Genomic DNA, 15,598 nt, shown 5'->3' on the forward strand with positions numbered 1-15,598 from the left:
ATGGGACCCTCCTGCCCGGCCCCTGAGCTCCTGGCCCAGGAGGCACGCCCCCTCCCCGCAGCCTCAGCTCACTGCGCCACCGGCACAATGCTCTGGGCGGTGGGGCTGCAAACTCCTGGGGCAACGCAGCTGCAGAGCCCGGCCTGACCTGGTGCTCTGTGCTGCGCGGCGGTACGGCTGTAGCGCCTCCAGCCGCCAGTGCTCCAGGCAGTGCAATAAGGAGGCAGAGAGCATGGGGGTTGGATAGAGGGCAGGGAGGTTTGAGGGGGTGGTCAGAGGGTGGGGAACGGGGTTGAATGGGGGCAGGGTTCCCGGGGGGCAGTCAGGAATGAGAGGAGGGGTTGGATGGGACAGTGGGGGGGCAGTTGGGGCGGAGGGTCTGGGGGCGGTCAGGGGACAGGTGCCTGGGGCAAGAGTCCCGGGGGGGGGCTGTAAGGGGGCAAGAAGCGGGGGGGGGTCAGATAGGGGTTGGGCCACGCCTGGCTGTTTGGAGTGGCACAGCCTCCCCTAACCAGCCCTCTGTACAATTTTGGAAACCTAACGTGGCCCTCAGGCCAAAAAGTTTGCCAGCCGCTGATCTAGGTGCTAGTCAAGTGGAGGAAAACAGAGTCACTAAAAACAGACAAGCAAGCCTCAGAGTTGATGACAATTTCTAAGAGAACCTGTTAAAAATCATCACAGCAGATTCAAGGAGACTAAAATGTCTAAAAGAAATTGGTTCAGAAGGAATGTAAGACTCTTATGGATCCCTTAAAATGGATATCAGATACTGCTACATTCATGAAAAATCCCATCCCTAACCATAAGAACTTTAATTAACCAAATCCATATGTACCTCTTTGAAGGGACAGAGGTGAGGCAAACAGAACAGAGGTGGGGATGCTGACATATATACACATGGCAAAAGGAGACCGAGCTCTAAGAAGCCCACCTTAATTGATTAGTCTCATGACAGTTGGTATGGCAACACCCATTTTTTCACGGGGGGGGGGGGGGGTGTGTGTGTGTGTGTGTGTGTAATCTTCCTACTGTATTTTCCACTCCATGCATCCGATGAAGCGGGTTTTAGCCCACGAAAGCTCATGCCCAAATAAATTGGTTAGTCTCTAAAGTGCCACAAGTAGTTGTGTTTTTTTTTTTTTTTTTTAAAAAGGAGCCAGAGTCTCAAAACATGCCGAGCACCCACACTCTTAATATCCAACCCCTTTAAGGGGTCTCCAATCAAGCACCCAAAATCGGTAGTCACTTTGGGAAACTCTGGCCTTCCTGTCTGCCTCCAGGAACATCCTAACCACAGATGTGAGATGAGGCAAGGCAGCATTAAACTTAATTTTTTTGTTATACAGCGGCCTAGGAAGTTGCACTCTTTGGATTTGCCCAAAATACTATGCCCAAAATACTATGTAGTTTCTGATAAGAAAGATGCACCGTGCTGCTCGCAGAGTCATGAGTTTATAAAAGCAAGCATTTGAACAAGCGCTCATGTTTACTGTCTTTTTAGTTGAATATTACATCTCACCATTTAAACAATCAAGTTTCTTGAGATAGTTTTTAATTCCCACCCATGCTCCTCAGTCAGAAAATGCAGTAAAATTGTACTGGAAAGATGGGTATTAAACTTGGATCATGTAGCACAGGGTTATGGGAGGGGTGGCTTAAGCACAAAAATGCAAGTCAGGATCTTGAGACTTACTGCTTTTAGGAAATTCATTTGATCTCTCTGCCTCATCTTCCTCCACCCACTGTAAAAACTGAGTAACCCTCCCACCTCCCTGTGAGATACTGAGTAAAGCCTTTTGAAGATTAGAAGTACTATCACAAAGAACCATTACTGAACAGTTTGTTAGAATGAGCACTTTGCAACAACTACAACAGGTACTAACTAAGGTCTAGATTCTAGTCTCTAGCCGCTCCTGCCATTTTAAAATGCAATTAATGTTAAACTGAAGGAAAGAAGGAAATTCTGCCAGCATTTTACCTCAAGACATTTTTACCAATGGGAAAACAAGCAGATAATCTAAAATGAAGGTTCTTCAGATTTAAAGTGAGAGAACACCACAAGAATAACTCAGTCAGGCACTTTTGGAAAAATCTTACCCGTAGTGTGCATCTCCTCGGACAGTCTGCACTAAATGAACAAAGAACAGTTGCCTGTTTCTGCTGACCAGAGTCCCTGGAGATTTAAAAGTGCAATATAAAGAAAAACAAAAACTGCACTACAGTTTTCAGTGAGGACATTTCTTCCAAAGCCCGTCAGTTACTTGGGCAAGAGGGACACAAGGGATGGCTTTTAAACTTCAGTACAAATTTTCTTACTTGATTTGCTGCATAACCTTAAACCCAATCCTGAAACATAATGAGCAACTGTAATTAAATGAAAGGTTTCCGTGTTTGTCTGTATTCGCAAAAAGAAAAGGAGGACTTGTGGCACCTTAGAGACTAACAAATGCATCCGATGAAGTGAGCTGTAGCTCACAAAAGCTTATGCTAAAATAAATTTGTTAGTCTCCAAGGTGCCACAAGTCCTCCTTTTCTTTTTGTCATTAAATGAAGTTAGTGTTAACCTCTCAGGCCTTTACTGAATATTAAAGGCATTTCCGGGTGCAGTTGCTACAGTTGCACAAGTCACATTTTGAGTGAAATTCAAGGTTTAACTCAAGATTTCTTAGCCATCCTTTGCAGTGGACTCAAACCAGGTAAGTAAACATACAGCATCTCCTCTGTCAACAGGTGTCCATAATCTTTGTTGCATGCATAGGTCAGAACGCAGAACAGATTGTATGTACTTAGAGTACAGCATGTTAAGAAAGCTATGGGAATGAATAAGATATGGGTCATTAAGTTACACGAGTTGTGTCCAGCACTGAAGTTTATTGCCTCTGACAAACCAGGATTAGAGCCAGTATTATTCTAGCAAGTCCATTCTAGGCCCCAAAAGCCTGCCAAACATTACATTCAGTGTCCAACACAAAAGGAAAACAAAGTGTTCTGCAGAAATGTGCTAGAGCTATGTTTCAGTGTTGTGAAAGAGTGAGAGGCTGGTCTCATGCAAAGTGAAGGGGACAAAAGATAGACAAGGCCCCTTACATGTCAACTGGTAACTGCTGCTGACTTAAGATTTGTCTACATGGGGACATTTACAAGCATAATTATACTTTTGTAGGTTTCAGAGTAACAGCGGTGTTAGTCTGTATTCGCAAAAAGAAAAGGAGTACTTGTGGCACCTTAGAGACTAACGAATTTATTTGAGCATAAGCTTTCGTGAGCTACAGCTCACTTCATCGGATGCATACTGTGGAAAGTATAGAAGATCTTTTTATACACACAAAGCATGAAAAAATGGGTGTTTACCACTACAAAAGGTTTTCTCTCCCCCCACCACACTCTCCTGCTGGTAACAGCTTATCTAATGTGATCACTCTCCTTACAATGTGTATGATAATCCAAGTTGGGCCATTTCCAGCACAAATCCAGGGTTTAACAAGAACGTCTGGGGAGGGGTGGGGGGGTAGGAAAAAACAAGGGGAAATAGGTTACCTTGCATAATGACTTAGCCATTCCCAGTCTCTATTTTAAGCCTAAGTTAATTGTATCCAATTTGCAAATGAATTCCAATTCAACAGTCTCTCGCTGGAGTCTGGTTTTGAAGTTTTTTTGGTTCTAATATCGCAACTTTCATGTCTGTAATCGTGTGACCAGAGAGATTGAAGTGTTCTCCGAGTGGTTTATGAATATTATAATTCTTGACATCTGATTTGTGTCCATTTATTCTTTTACGTAGAGACTGTCCAGTTTGGCCAATGTACATGGCAGAGGGGCATTGCTGGCACATATCACATTGGTGGATGTGCAGGTGAATGAGCCTCCGATAGTGTGGCTGATGTTATTAGGCCCTGTGATGGTGTCCCCTGAATAGATATGTGGACACAGATGACAACGGGCTTTGTTGCAAGGATAGGTTCCTGGGTTAGTGATTCTGTTGTGTGGTATGTGGTTGCTGGTGAGTATTTGCTTCAGGTTGGGGGCTGTCTGTAGGCAAGGACTGGCCTGTCTCCCAAGATTTGTGAGTGTGTTGGGTCATCCTTCAGGATAGGTTGTAGATCCTTAATAATGTGTTGGAGGGGTTTTAGTTGGGGGCTGAAGGTGACGGCTAGTGGCGTTCTGTTATTTTCTTTGTTAGGCCTGTCCTGTAGTAGGGAAGTCCTCTGGCTCTATCAATCTGTTTCTTCACTTCCGCAGGTGGGTATTGTAGTTGTAAGAATGCTTGATAGAGATCTTGTAGGTGTTTCTCTGTCTGAGGGGTTGGAGCAAATGCGGTTGTATCGTAGAGCTTGGCTGTAGACGGTGGATCGTGTGGTGTGGTCAGGGTGAAAGCTGGAGGCATGTAGGTAGGAATAGCGGTCAGTAGGTTTCCGGTATAGGATGGTGTTTATGTGACCATCGTTTATTAGCACTGTAGTGTCCGGGAAGTGGATCTCTTGTGTGGACTGGACCAGGTTGAGGTTGATGGTGGGATGGAAATTTGTTGAAATCGTGGTGGAATTCCTCAAGGGCTTCTTTTCCATGGGTCTAGATGATGATGTCATCAATATAGCGCAAGTAGAGTGGGGCGCTAGGGGACGAGAGCTGAGGAAGCGTTGTTCTAAGTCAGCCATAAAAATGCCCATTGCCAACTGTACCCACATATCTGTTCAGGGGACACCATCACAGGGCCTAATAACATCAGCCACACTATCGGAGGCTCATTCACCTGCACATCCACCAATGTGATATGTGCCAGCAATGCCCCTCTGCCATGTACATTGGCCAAACTGGACAGTCTCTACGTAAAAGAATAAATGGACACAAATCAGATGTCAAGAATTATAACATTCATAAACCACTCGGAGAACACTTCAATCTCTCTGGTCACACGATTACAGACATGAAAGTTGCGATATTAGAACAAAAAAAACTTCAAAACCAGACTCCAGCGAGAGACTGTTGAATTGGAATTCATTTGCAAATTGGATACAATTAACTTAGGCTTAAAATAGAGACTGGGAATGGCTAAGTCATTATGCAAGGTAACCTATTTCCCCTTGTTTTTTCCTACCCCCCCACCCCTCCCCAGACGTTCTTGTTAAACCCTGGATTTGTGCTGGAAATGGCCCAACTTGGATTATCATACACATTGTAAGGAGAGTGATCACTTTAGATAAGCTGTTACCAGCAGGAGAGTGTGGTGGGGGGAGAGAAAACCTTTTGTAGTGGTAAACACCCATTTTTTCATGCTTTGTGTGTATAAAAAGATCTTCTATACTTTCCACAGTATGCATCCGATGAAGTGAGCTGTAGCTCACGAAAGCTTATGCTCAAATAAATTCGTTAGTCTCTAAGGTGCCACAAGTACTCCTTTTCTTTTTGCGTATACTTTTGTAGTTATACTGGTATAAATCCTCACATGGACACTTATTCTATTACAGGAGCATCTACATAGGGAGATATACTAACAAGTAAATTTGGCAAAAATCAGATATTTTTAAAATCATTTTGATGGATAATATCGATGTTTACTTTTAACCATTTTTATCAATTTAAATGTTCACAGTTTGGGAACTTATGGAGGGAATCAGACAACTTAATGACAGTAGATGTTGAGATTCAAAAAGTTAAAGCTTTGTAACCATTAAAGTTCAAATTGTCATCACATCAAAATATACAAAGTAAATATCCTTAAATCAAACTAATAAGTTCTCAAGCAGCATTTTCTTACTTTGCCTATCTGTAAATTTCTATTATTGATGGATATATTTTTCTGTCTGTTTGGGTGTCGGGGTGGGAGGGCGTGAAATCAACATTTACTGATAAAAATCTAATTGTTTGAAGCCAAAGTATGCTGGTAACTTTCCTCATGCAGACAAGCCCTTATCAATGCTTTGTTTTGACATAGTCATCAAACACCATACTTTGCACCTTAATGCTTATGGATGCTTCCTAGACAACACTGATAGGTGTGGTATCAGAAAGCACACCTATGAGGCTGGTGCTGACTAACCATAGCTCCAGCTGGAGCACAACATTCAGACATGATGCGAATTCGCAGGTCTGAAGGAGTCTAAACTCCCACTTAACAGTTAAAGCGTAAGGGAGCCAATGTTAGTACAACTCAAAAAAAGTTGCCGGTGGAGGACTATAGCAATGATAATTCTACCCATGTGACCCTCTGCCTGTGAGTAATGTCAACATTAAAGTGCTGCCGTGGTAGCCTCTAAAGTGGTTTGTGTAATCGTGGCAGACCCCACCTCCATGAGGGGAATAGCTCCCAGTGCTGGTCACTGTCTACGCTGGCACTTCACAGCGCTGAAACTTGCAGCACTCAGGGGGGTGTCTTTTCACACCCCTGAGCGAGAAAGTTGCAGCGCTGTAAAGTGCCAGTGTAGACAAGCCCTATGAAATGATGCATAACGGAGAATAGGTTGCACATTGAGAAGCGTGAAGATGCATGTAGATGTTGAAGAGGAAGCCAGGATGTACACTCCAGTAAAGGTTCGAAACTTTCACCCTTCAGAAGTAATCTTCACATATCAGAGAGCAGCTTCTGAACATTTGATCATTTTCTGGAGCTCTTCTCCCAACTCCTTCCCCTCTACCAATTAGGAATAGCTAATTCTGTTTTCATGCTGCTAGATACCTGAGACTTATTCCTTACTTGAGGTCATAAATTGCACGTTTGCATCTATTATTTATTTATTTGGTGTATGCAATACAGTCAAGCCAAGGGTGTTCTTATCAACGATATTCAAGGCACAAAGACCTACAAGAAGTTGGGTCACTTTGTAGTTGTTAACAACCTGTGTCATGGTTTATGGCTGCCCACAATGACATAGTGAACTGTCTCTAAAACGCCACAGAAATTCTATGTTCACACTCCTGAGCGACATAAGTTATACTGCCATAAGTGGTAGTGTAGACATAGACCCAGACTGTAAACTCTTTAGGGCAGGGACTGTCTTTTTTGTTTTGTGTCTGTACAGCACCTACCACAATAGGGTCCTGGTCCATGACTACGGCTCTTAGGCATTATGGGAATGCAAGTCATCAATAATCAGGGACTATTAAGGACAGGTTTCAGAGTAGCAGCCGTGTTAGTCTGTAACAGCAAAAAGAACAGGAGTACTTGTGGCACCTTAGAGACTAACATTTATTTGAGCATATGCTTTCGTGAGCTACAGCTCACTTTATCTGATGACATGAGCTGTAGCTCACAAAAGCTTATGCTCAAATAAATGTGTTAGCCTCTAAGGTGCCACAAGTACTCCTATTCTTTTTTCAGGGACTATTAAGTATTTCACTCCTAAGTTTAGGTTTGAATGCAGCCTGGAGCAATTGTGACTGATGATTGTTTGGTGCCTTACAATGTATGAACTGAGGTGAACTTGTACTAACTAGCTCATTTCCTGGTGTTCACATCTCTCACTCACCCAAAAAACCTTACCAGCAGCCTCAGCAGAGGTAAAAGACTGAATTTTCCATGGAGTCTGAATTATCCTACCCTCAGAGGCCATACCTCCAGGTAAGGCTGAGGAATCTTGTGGCGCAGCACGTGGGCAATTTATATTACTGCGGGTCTTGTTTTATGCTAACCACAAAGACTTGAATCTGCAAGAATGCCAATTTAGCACCTCACACAGTAATTGAACTTACAAATATTGTGCACTTAAATCTGCAAGTTTGCTACAATAGGGCAACAATGCACATTTTGTACAGGAGAAAAAGGGTATGAGAGACTTTGAAATGCTGAACAAACATTCTGAAAACCCAATTCTCTAGTTTTTGCTCTAGTTTTTTTACTCTCTCATCAGTGATTCTGATGAGAGAGTACTGCTGAATTAAGATGGCAGGATTTAGCCACTATATGGTAAATTAGAGATAGTAAAAGCTAAAACAAATTCTGCCCATGAATAGCAACGACAGAGACAACGCTAAGTACATACTCTAAAAAGCTAAAGCTGCATTAGGTTTTTATCCGCCTGAGTTTTATTTCACTCCCAAAATACCAAAAGCAATTAGAGTATATCACTGATAAGTTACAGTATTTCAGACTCTCTCTATAAATCCATTTGGAGGTACAATAGCTAAAGATAAGTGCCACTGGGGTTGTGCCTATTTTTGCCAGGGGTGAATTTGGCAGTCTCACTGTTTCATATTTACTTCTCCAGTTTATGACAGGTTTGAGACATTTATTTTAAAAAAAATGCAAATATCTACATTACTCATATGCTATAACTCTATGGGACGAATTTCAGTATAGTGGGGGCTTTTTTTAGAAAAAAAGTCAATTTTTTATAGTCTACAGAAGGTTATAACTAGAAATGCTAGCTCAGCTACCTACCGCAGCACAAAAGACATTGCTATAATTAAATTAAACATTTTAAGTCTAGGACCCCAATCCTGCCTCTGATCCATTCATCCTAACTTTTCATCCATTCATGCGGACCTATGTACAGTTCAGGACATAGTCCAAGGCCTGGTTTAGGTTCTTATAATGCAAACACACACGGTGATGAACACAGTATAAAAACATATACAGAACAGATACATGCATTACTGTACATGAGCACAGTATAAGAGCCTATCACCATAGCATCTGGGCAGGATGGCATTCCAGTACTGCTTAAAATACTGTTCTGGACAGGGGCGCTTTTGAATTAGGGCCTATGGTAAGAAATTCAACTGAAGTCAATGGGACTACTCACTGGAATAAGCATTACTTCAGTAATGGGAAAGTGAAGCCGACCAGAGACGTGAAACTGATTATCCTACTTTTGTGCCACCAGTTGAATGAAGAACAAACTGTAAGAGCCTGAAGCACAAGAATAGATTTTAAAAATCTCTAATATTTTTAGCCCAAGAAAATCCACTTAAGGAACTACCAACATTTGAGAAGCAATGCATGTTGCGGTAGCACAGCAGATCTAACAGGCAGATCATACAGATCGATATTTTGTCCTTTTACATAGGAAAAGCTACTGACCTGCAGCAAGCTCCATTAGGTGTTTAATATAGCAAGAGGGCCTCAGACTCAGACAGCACCACATTATAAGCGAGTGCCATTTTTCTGAGGGAGGCTGCGTTACAAGGTATGCTTTACAACAATACACCATGAAAAAAGTCTATTGATAATAGCTATATCACACAATCTTTTAACAAATAAACTCATTATTAAAACTCTCTAAAAGATTCTCAACGTTGACTTATGCACTGAACAAAAGAAAGGATAAATAAAAAAAATCAAGTCCAAATGCTCCAACCTGTAAAAAGTTACTCTGATCGTGGGGATATAGGGGGAGGGGGGAGAAAGAGTGTGGGGAGGGGGAGTGAAATCACTAAAATGAGACATGGTGGTGCAAGCAGAGAGCAGTCTGCATGTCACAAAAGCGAGGGCAGACGACCATTTCTGTGCACAAGTAGGGAACAGATGTATCAGAGCCTCAGCGACAGAACGTTAGCGTGTAAAGAAGATAACCGTTACTCTAGTATCTGTAAAAAGAAAAGGAGGACTTGTGGCACCTTAGAGACTAATCAATTTACTTGAGCATGAGCTTTCGTGAGCTACAGCTCACTTCATCGGATGCATTCCTAGTTTCTGTGCTTCTCCACACAACAGTAAAACTATAGCAACCACACCTACTCAGTTCTCTTCCTGAGAAATGAGTGCATTACAGTTACTGATTCTTCTTTCAAGAGACACCATCAACTTGTAGGGGTAGCTTTTTTTGTTTGTTTTTTGTTTTTTTTAAAGTGTCAAGTCATTAGAGGTGCTCCAGTTGTTCCTGAGTTCTCAGCTCAGTTTTTGTGGTTTTACAACCATGTTTTCTTACTTCAGATATTTCTCTCCTGCCTGTTGCTGTCAGAGGACCCCATGCACACAGTAAATGGACTCCCTTGCAGAAGAGAAACAGTGAAACAAACTGTAAAAGTCAGCTACAACAAAATACACACACTTTACTAATCTTTTGTTATAGGTAGCACCTGCAGTTATAAATACTGCAGGAAAATTCTGAGACAAATGTGACTTAAATTGACTGTGTCCCTTTAAATTAAATGAGAAAGGTTAAAAATACTTAACTGAAGATTCTTTATTGATCTTTACCTAGAAGAGGCTGTGGATTCAAACCTACAGCCCTTACTGAGGAAAAACATCTACTGAACTAAATGGGAGATTTGTCTGAGGAAGAGCTGTTGATACACATCAGATTACAATGACAATTTACACCAAATTAGCAAACAAACTTTCAGGACACAGAAATTGGCACACTTCACACAGTTTCGAAAACTGTTATTTACCCACCTTATGGTGGTTTTACAACTAGTGTTTGTAAAATACTTTGAATGTAAGGTTTCAGAGTAACAGCCGTGTTAGTCTGTATTCGAAAAAGAAAAGGAGGACTTGTGGCACCTTAGAGACTAACCAATTTATTTGAGCATAAGCTTTCGTGAGCTACAGCTCACTTCATCGGACAGGGGGAGAAATGGGGTAGGGCGCCCTGGCACGGGGACGGGAGGGAGGGAAGGGCGCCCTGGCACGGGGACGGGAGGGGGAAGAAGGGAGGAAAGGGCACCCTGGCACGGAGGAGGGAGGGCGTAGGGGGACGGGGGAGAGAAAGGGGGTAGGGCGCCCTGACTCGGGGGGGGGGGGGAGAAGGGGAGGGCGCCCTGACTCGGGGGGGGGGGGGGGGGAAGGGGAGGGCGCCCTGACTCGGGGGGGGGGGGGGGAGAAGGGGAGGGCGCCCTGACTCGGGGGGGGGGGGGAGAAGGGGAGGGCGCCCTGACTCGGGGGGGGGGGGGGAGAAGGGGAGGGCGCCCTGACTCGGGGGGGGGGGGGAAGGGGAGAAGGGGGGAAGGGAGCCCTGGCACGGGAGGGGGGGAAGGGGAGAAGGGGGGAAGGGAGCCCTGGCACGGGAGGGGGGGGAGGAGGGAGAAGCGGGGTAGGGCACCCCGGCTCGTGGGCAGGAGATGGGAAGAGCGCCCTGGCACGGGGGGGCATGGGAGAAGGGCACCCTGGCTAGGGGGGACGTAGGGGGATGGAGGGGAGGGGGCGTAGGGCACAAGGGGGGGTAGCGGGCCCTGGCTCGGGGAGGGGGCGGAGGGCACAAGGGGGGGTAGCGGGCCCTGGCTCGGGGAGGGGGCGGAGGGCACAAGGGGGGGTAGCGGGCCCTGGCTCGGGGAGGGGGCGGAGGGCACAAGGGGGGGTAGCGGGCCCTGGCTCGGGGAGGGGGCGGAGGGCACAAGGGGGGGTAGCGGGCCCTGGCTCGGGGAGGGGGCGGAGGGCACAAGGGGGGGTAGCGGGCCCTGGCTCGGGGAGGGGGCGGAGGGCACAAGGGGGGGTAGCGGGCCCTGGCTCGGGGAGGGGGCGGAGGGCACAAGGGGGGGTAGCGGGCCCTGGCTCGGGGAGGGGGCGGAGGGCACAAGGGGGGGTAGCGGGCCCTGGCTCGGGGAGGGGGCGGAGGGCACAAGGGGGGGTAGCGGGCCCTGGCTCGGGGAGGGGGCGGAGGGCACAAGGGGGGGTAGCGGGCCCTGGCTCGGGGAGGGGGCGGAGGGCACAAGGGGGGGGTAGCGGGCCCTGGCTCGGGGAGGGGGCGGAGGGCACAAGGGGGGGTAGCGGGCCCTGGCTCGGGGAGGGGGCGGAGGGCACAAGGGGGGGTAGCGGGCCCTGGCTCGGGGAGGGGGCGGAGGGCACAAGGGGGGGTAGCGGGCCCTGGCTCGGGGAGGGGGCGGAGGGCACAAGGGGGGGTAGCGGGCCCTGGCTCGGGGAGGGGGCGGAGGGCACAAGGGGGGGTAGCGGGCCCTGGCTCGGGGAGGGGGCGGAGGGCACAAGGGGGGGGTAGCGGGCCCTGGCTCGGGGAGGGGGCGGAGGGCACAAGGGGGGGTAGCGGGCCCTGGCTCGGGGAGGGGGCGGAGGGCACAAGGGGGGGTAGCGGGCCCTGGCTCGGGGAGGGGGCGGAGGGCACAAGGGGGGGTAGCGGGCCCTGGCTCGGGGAGGGGGCGGAGGGCACAAGGGGGGGTAGCGGGCCCTGGCTCGGGGAGGGGGCGGAGGGCACAAGGGGGGGTAGCGGGCCCTGGCTCGGGGAGGGGGCGGAGGGCACAAGGGGGGGTAGCGGGCCCTGGCTCGGGGAGGGGGCGGAGGGCACAAGGGGGGGTAGCGGGCCCTGGCTCGGGGAGGGGGCGGAGGGCACAAGGGGGGGTAGCGGGCCCTGGCTCGGGGAGGGGGCGGAGGGCACAAGGGGGGGTAGCGGGCCCTGGCTCGGGGAGGGGGCGGAGGGCACAAGGGGGGGTAGCGGGCCCTGGCTCGGGGAGGGGGCGGAGGGCACAAGGGGGGGGTAGCGGGCCCTGGCTCGGGGAGGGGGCGGAGGGCACAAGGGGGGGTAGCGGGCCCTGGCTCGGGGAGGGGGCGGAGGGCACAAGGGGGGGTAGCGGGCCCTGGCTCGGGGAGGGGGCGGAGGGCACAAGGGGGGGTAGCGGGCCCTGGCTCGGGGAGGGGGCGGAGGGCACAAGGGGGGGTAGCGGGCCCTGGCTCGGGGAGGGGGCGGAGGGCACAAGGGGGGGTAGCGGGCCCTGGCTCGGGGAGGGGGCGGAGGGCACAAGGGGAGGTAGCGGGCCCTGGCTCGGGGAGGGGGCGGAGGGCACAAGGGGGGGGTAGCGGGCCCTGGCTCGGGGAGGGGGCGGAGGGCACAAGGGGGGTAGCGGGCCCTGGCTCGGGGAGGGGGCGGAGGGCACAAGGGGGGTAGCGGGCCCTGGCTCGGGGAGGGGGCGGAGGGCACAAAGGGGGGTAGCGGGCCCTGGCTCGGGGAGGGGGCGGAGGGCACAAAGGGGGGTAGCGGGCCCTGGCTCGGGGAGGGGGCGGAGGGCACAAAGGGGGGTAGCGGGCCCTGGCTCGGGGAGGGGGGCGGAGGGCAGAAAGGGGGGTAGCGGGCCCTGGCTCGGGGAGGGGGCGGAGGGCACAAGGGGGGTAGCGGGCCCTGGCTCGGGGAGGGGGCGGAGGGCACAAGGGGGGGTAGCGGGCCCTGGCTCGGGGAGGGGGCGGAGGGCACAAGGGGGGGTAGCGGGCCCTGGCTCGGGGAGGGGGCGGAGGGCACAAGGGGGGTAGCGGGCCCTGGCTCGGGGAGGGGGCGGAGGGCACAAGGGGGGTAGCGGGCCCTGGCTCGGGGAGGGGGCGGAGGGCACAAGGGGGGTAGCGGGCCCTGGCTCGGGGAGGGGGCGGAGGGCACAAGGGGGTAGCGGGCCCTGGCTCGGGGAGGGGGCGGAGGGGAGAAGGGGGGGAGGGGCCGTGGCTCGGGGAGGGGGCGGAGGGCAGAAAGGGGGGTAGCGGGCCCTGGCTCGGGGAGGGGGCGGAGGGCACAAGGGGGGGAGGGGCCGTGGCTCGGGGAGGGGGCGGAGGGCACAAAGGGGGGTAGCGGGCCCTGGCTCGGGGAGGGGGCGGAGGGCACAAAGGGGGGGTAGCGGGCCCTGGCTCGGGGAGGGGGCGGAGGGCACAAAGGGGGGTAGCGGGCCCTGGCTCGGGGAGGGGGCGGAGGGCACAAAGGGGGGTAGCGGGCCCTGGCTCGGGGAGGGGGCGGAGGGCAGAAAGGGGGGGTAGCGGGCCCTGGCTCGGGGAGGGGGCGGAGGGCACAAGGGGGGTAGCGGGCCCTGGCTCGGGGAGGGGGCGGAGGGCACAAGGGGGGGTAGCGGGCCCTGGCTCGGGGAGGGGGCGGAGGGCACAAGGGGGGGTAGCGGGCCCTGGCTCGGGGAGGGGGCGGAGGGCACAAGGGGGGTAGCGGGCCCTGGCTCGGGGAGGGGGCGGAGGGCACAAGGGGGGTAGCGGGCCCTGGCTCGGGGAGGGGGCGGAGGGCACAAGGGGGGTAGCGGGCCCTGGCTCGGGGAGGGGGCGGAGGGGAGAAGGGGGGGAGGGGCCGTGGCTCGGGGAGGGGGCGGAGGGCAGAAAGGGGGGTAGCGGGCCCTGGCTCGGGGAGGGGGCGGAGGGCACAAGGGGGGGAGGGGCCGTGGCTCGGGGAGGGGGCGTAGGGCACAAGGGGGGTAGCGGGCCCTGGCTCGGGGAGGGGGCGGAGGGCAGAAGGGGGGGGAGGGGCCGTGGCTCGGGGAGGGGGCGTAGGGCAGAAGGGGGGAGGGGCCGTGGCTCGGGGAGGGGGCGTAGGGCAGAAAGAGGGGTAGCGGGCCCTGGCTCGGGGAGGGGGCGTAGGGCAGAAGGGGGGGAGGGGCCCTGGCTCGGGGAGGGGGCGTAGGGCAGAAGGGGGGGAGGGGCCCTGGCTCGGGGAGGGGGCGGAGGGCAGAAGGGGGGGGAGGGGCCGTGGCTCGGGGAGGGGGCGTAGGGCAGAAGGGGGGAGGGGCCGTGGCTCGGGGAGGGGGCGTAGGGCAGAAGGGGGGGAGGGGCCCTGGCTCGGGGAGGGGGCGTAGGGCAGAAGGGGGGGAGGGGCCCTGGCTCGGGGAGGGGGCGTAGGGCAGAAGGGGGGGAGGGGCCCTGGCTCGGGGAGGGGGCGGAGGGCAGAAGGGGGGGGAGGGGCCGTGGCTCGGGGAGGGGGCGTAGGGCAGAAGGGGGGAGGGGCCGTGGCTCGGGGAGGGGGCGTAGGGCAGAAAGAGGGGTAGCGGGCCCTGGCTCGGGGAGGGGGCGGAGGGCAGAAGGGGGGGGAGGGGCCGTGGCTCGGGGAGGGGGCGTAGGGCAGAAGGGGGGGAGGGGCCCTGGCTCGGGGAGGGGGCGTAGGGCAGAAAGGGGGGAGAGGGGCCGTGGCTCGGGGAGGGGGCGGAGGGCAGAAGGGGGGAGGGGCCGTGGCTCGGGGAGGGGGCGTAGGGCAGAAGGGGGGAGGGGCCGTGGCTCGGGGAGGGGGCGGAGGGCAGAAAGAGGGGTAGCGGGCCCTGGCTCGGGGAGGGGGACGGCGCTCGCCCCGCTCTCACCTTCCGGACGCTGCCGCTCTCCGGGGGCCGCAGCAGGAGGAAGCCGCCGTCTCCCGCCGCGTCCCCTGGGCCGCCCGGGCTGCCCTCCGCGGGCACCATGGTGGCGGGGGGGTGGCCGCGCTCCCCTCAGGCAGGCCGGCAGCCCCGGGCCCCCCAACGGCCGCTCACCGCCGGCCCCAGAGAGGGGCGGGAGACTGCGGCCGCCCCGGCCAATCGAGGGGCGGGTTGCCCTGGAGTGAAAGCGCCGATGTCCAATGGCAGCGAGGACGAGGGGTGGGGCCAGGGGCGTCACCGCTCCGCTCCCTGCCTCCGCGGTGCCCGAGGGGAGGAGACCCTGTCGCCCCTAGCAACGGTGGGAATTAGAACGCCGAGGACGTCACGGGGGCGGGCCGCCTGGGCACGGCCTTGCCTGGAGGCGCGCGCGGGGAAGGCTGCACGCGGCCTCTGCACCCGCCCTCTTCTAGCCCGGCCTCACATCTGGGCCCTTTTAACCCTCTCTTCCCCCGCCCCTGCCGCACCTGGGGCAGCCCCTCGCACCCCGTTCCACATCTGGGCCGCTGCACCCCCTCTCTTTCCCCACCTCTCCAACATCTGGCCCCTGGCTGTCTGGGGGGAAGGCACAAGCAATGCAAAATGCAGGTAAAACCCTTGTCTCCGGGGCACTGCGCTG

The 15,598-nt window shown here is 53.8% G+C and overlaps 1 protein-coding gene across 2 annotated transcripts in view; it reads right to left on the minus strand.

Moving 5' to 3' along the window:
- The window catches only part of RHPN1 (rhophilin Rho GTPase binding protein 1), a 58,118-nt gene extending 43,020 nt beyond the window's left edge, over window positions 1–15,098 (minus strand). For both annotated transcript variants that reach the window (XM_077809718.1, XM_077809717.1), the window contains exon 1: window positions 14,929–15,098. In XM_077809718.1, coding sequence (XP_077665844.1) covers window positions 14,929–15,027 — 99 coding nt within the window. In that variant the 5' untranslated portion in view covers window positions 15,028–15,098. The remainder of the gene's footprint in view (window positions 1–14,928) is intronic.
- Between the last annotated feature and the right edge of the window lie 500 nt (window positions 15,099–15,598).

This window comes from Eretmochelys imbricata, chromosome 2 (assembly GCF_965152235.1).
Source record: "Eretmochelys imbricata isolate rEreImb1 chromosome 2, rEreImb1.hap1, whole genome shotgun sequence".
Taxonomy (NCBI): Eukaryota; Metazoa; Chordata; order Testudines; family Cheloniidae; genus Eretmochelys; species Eretmochelys imbricata.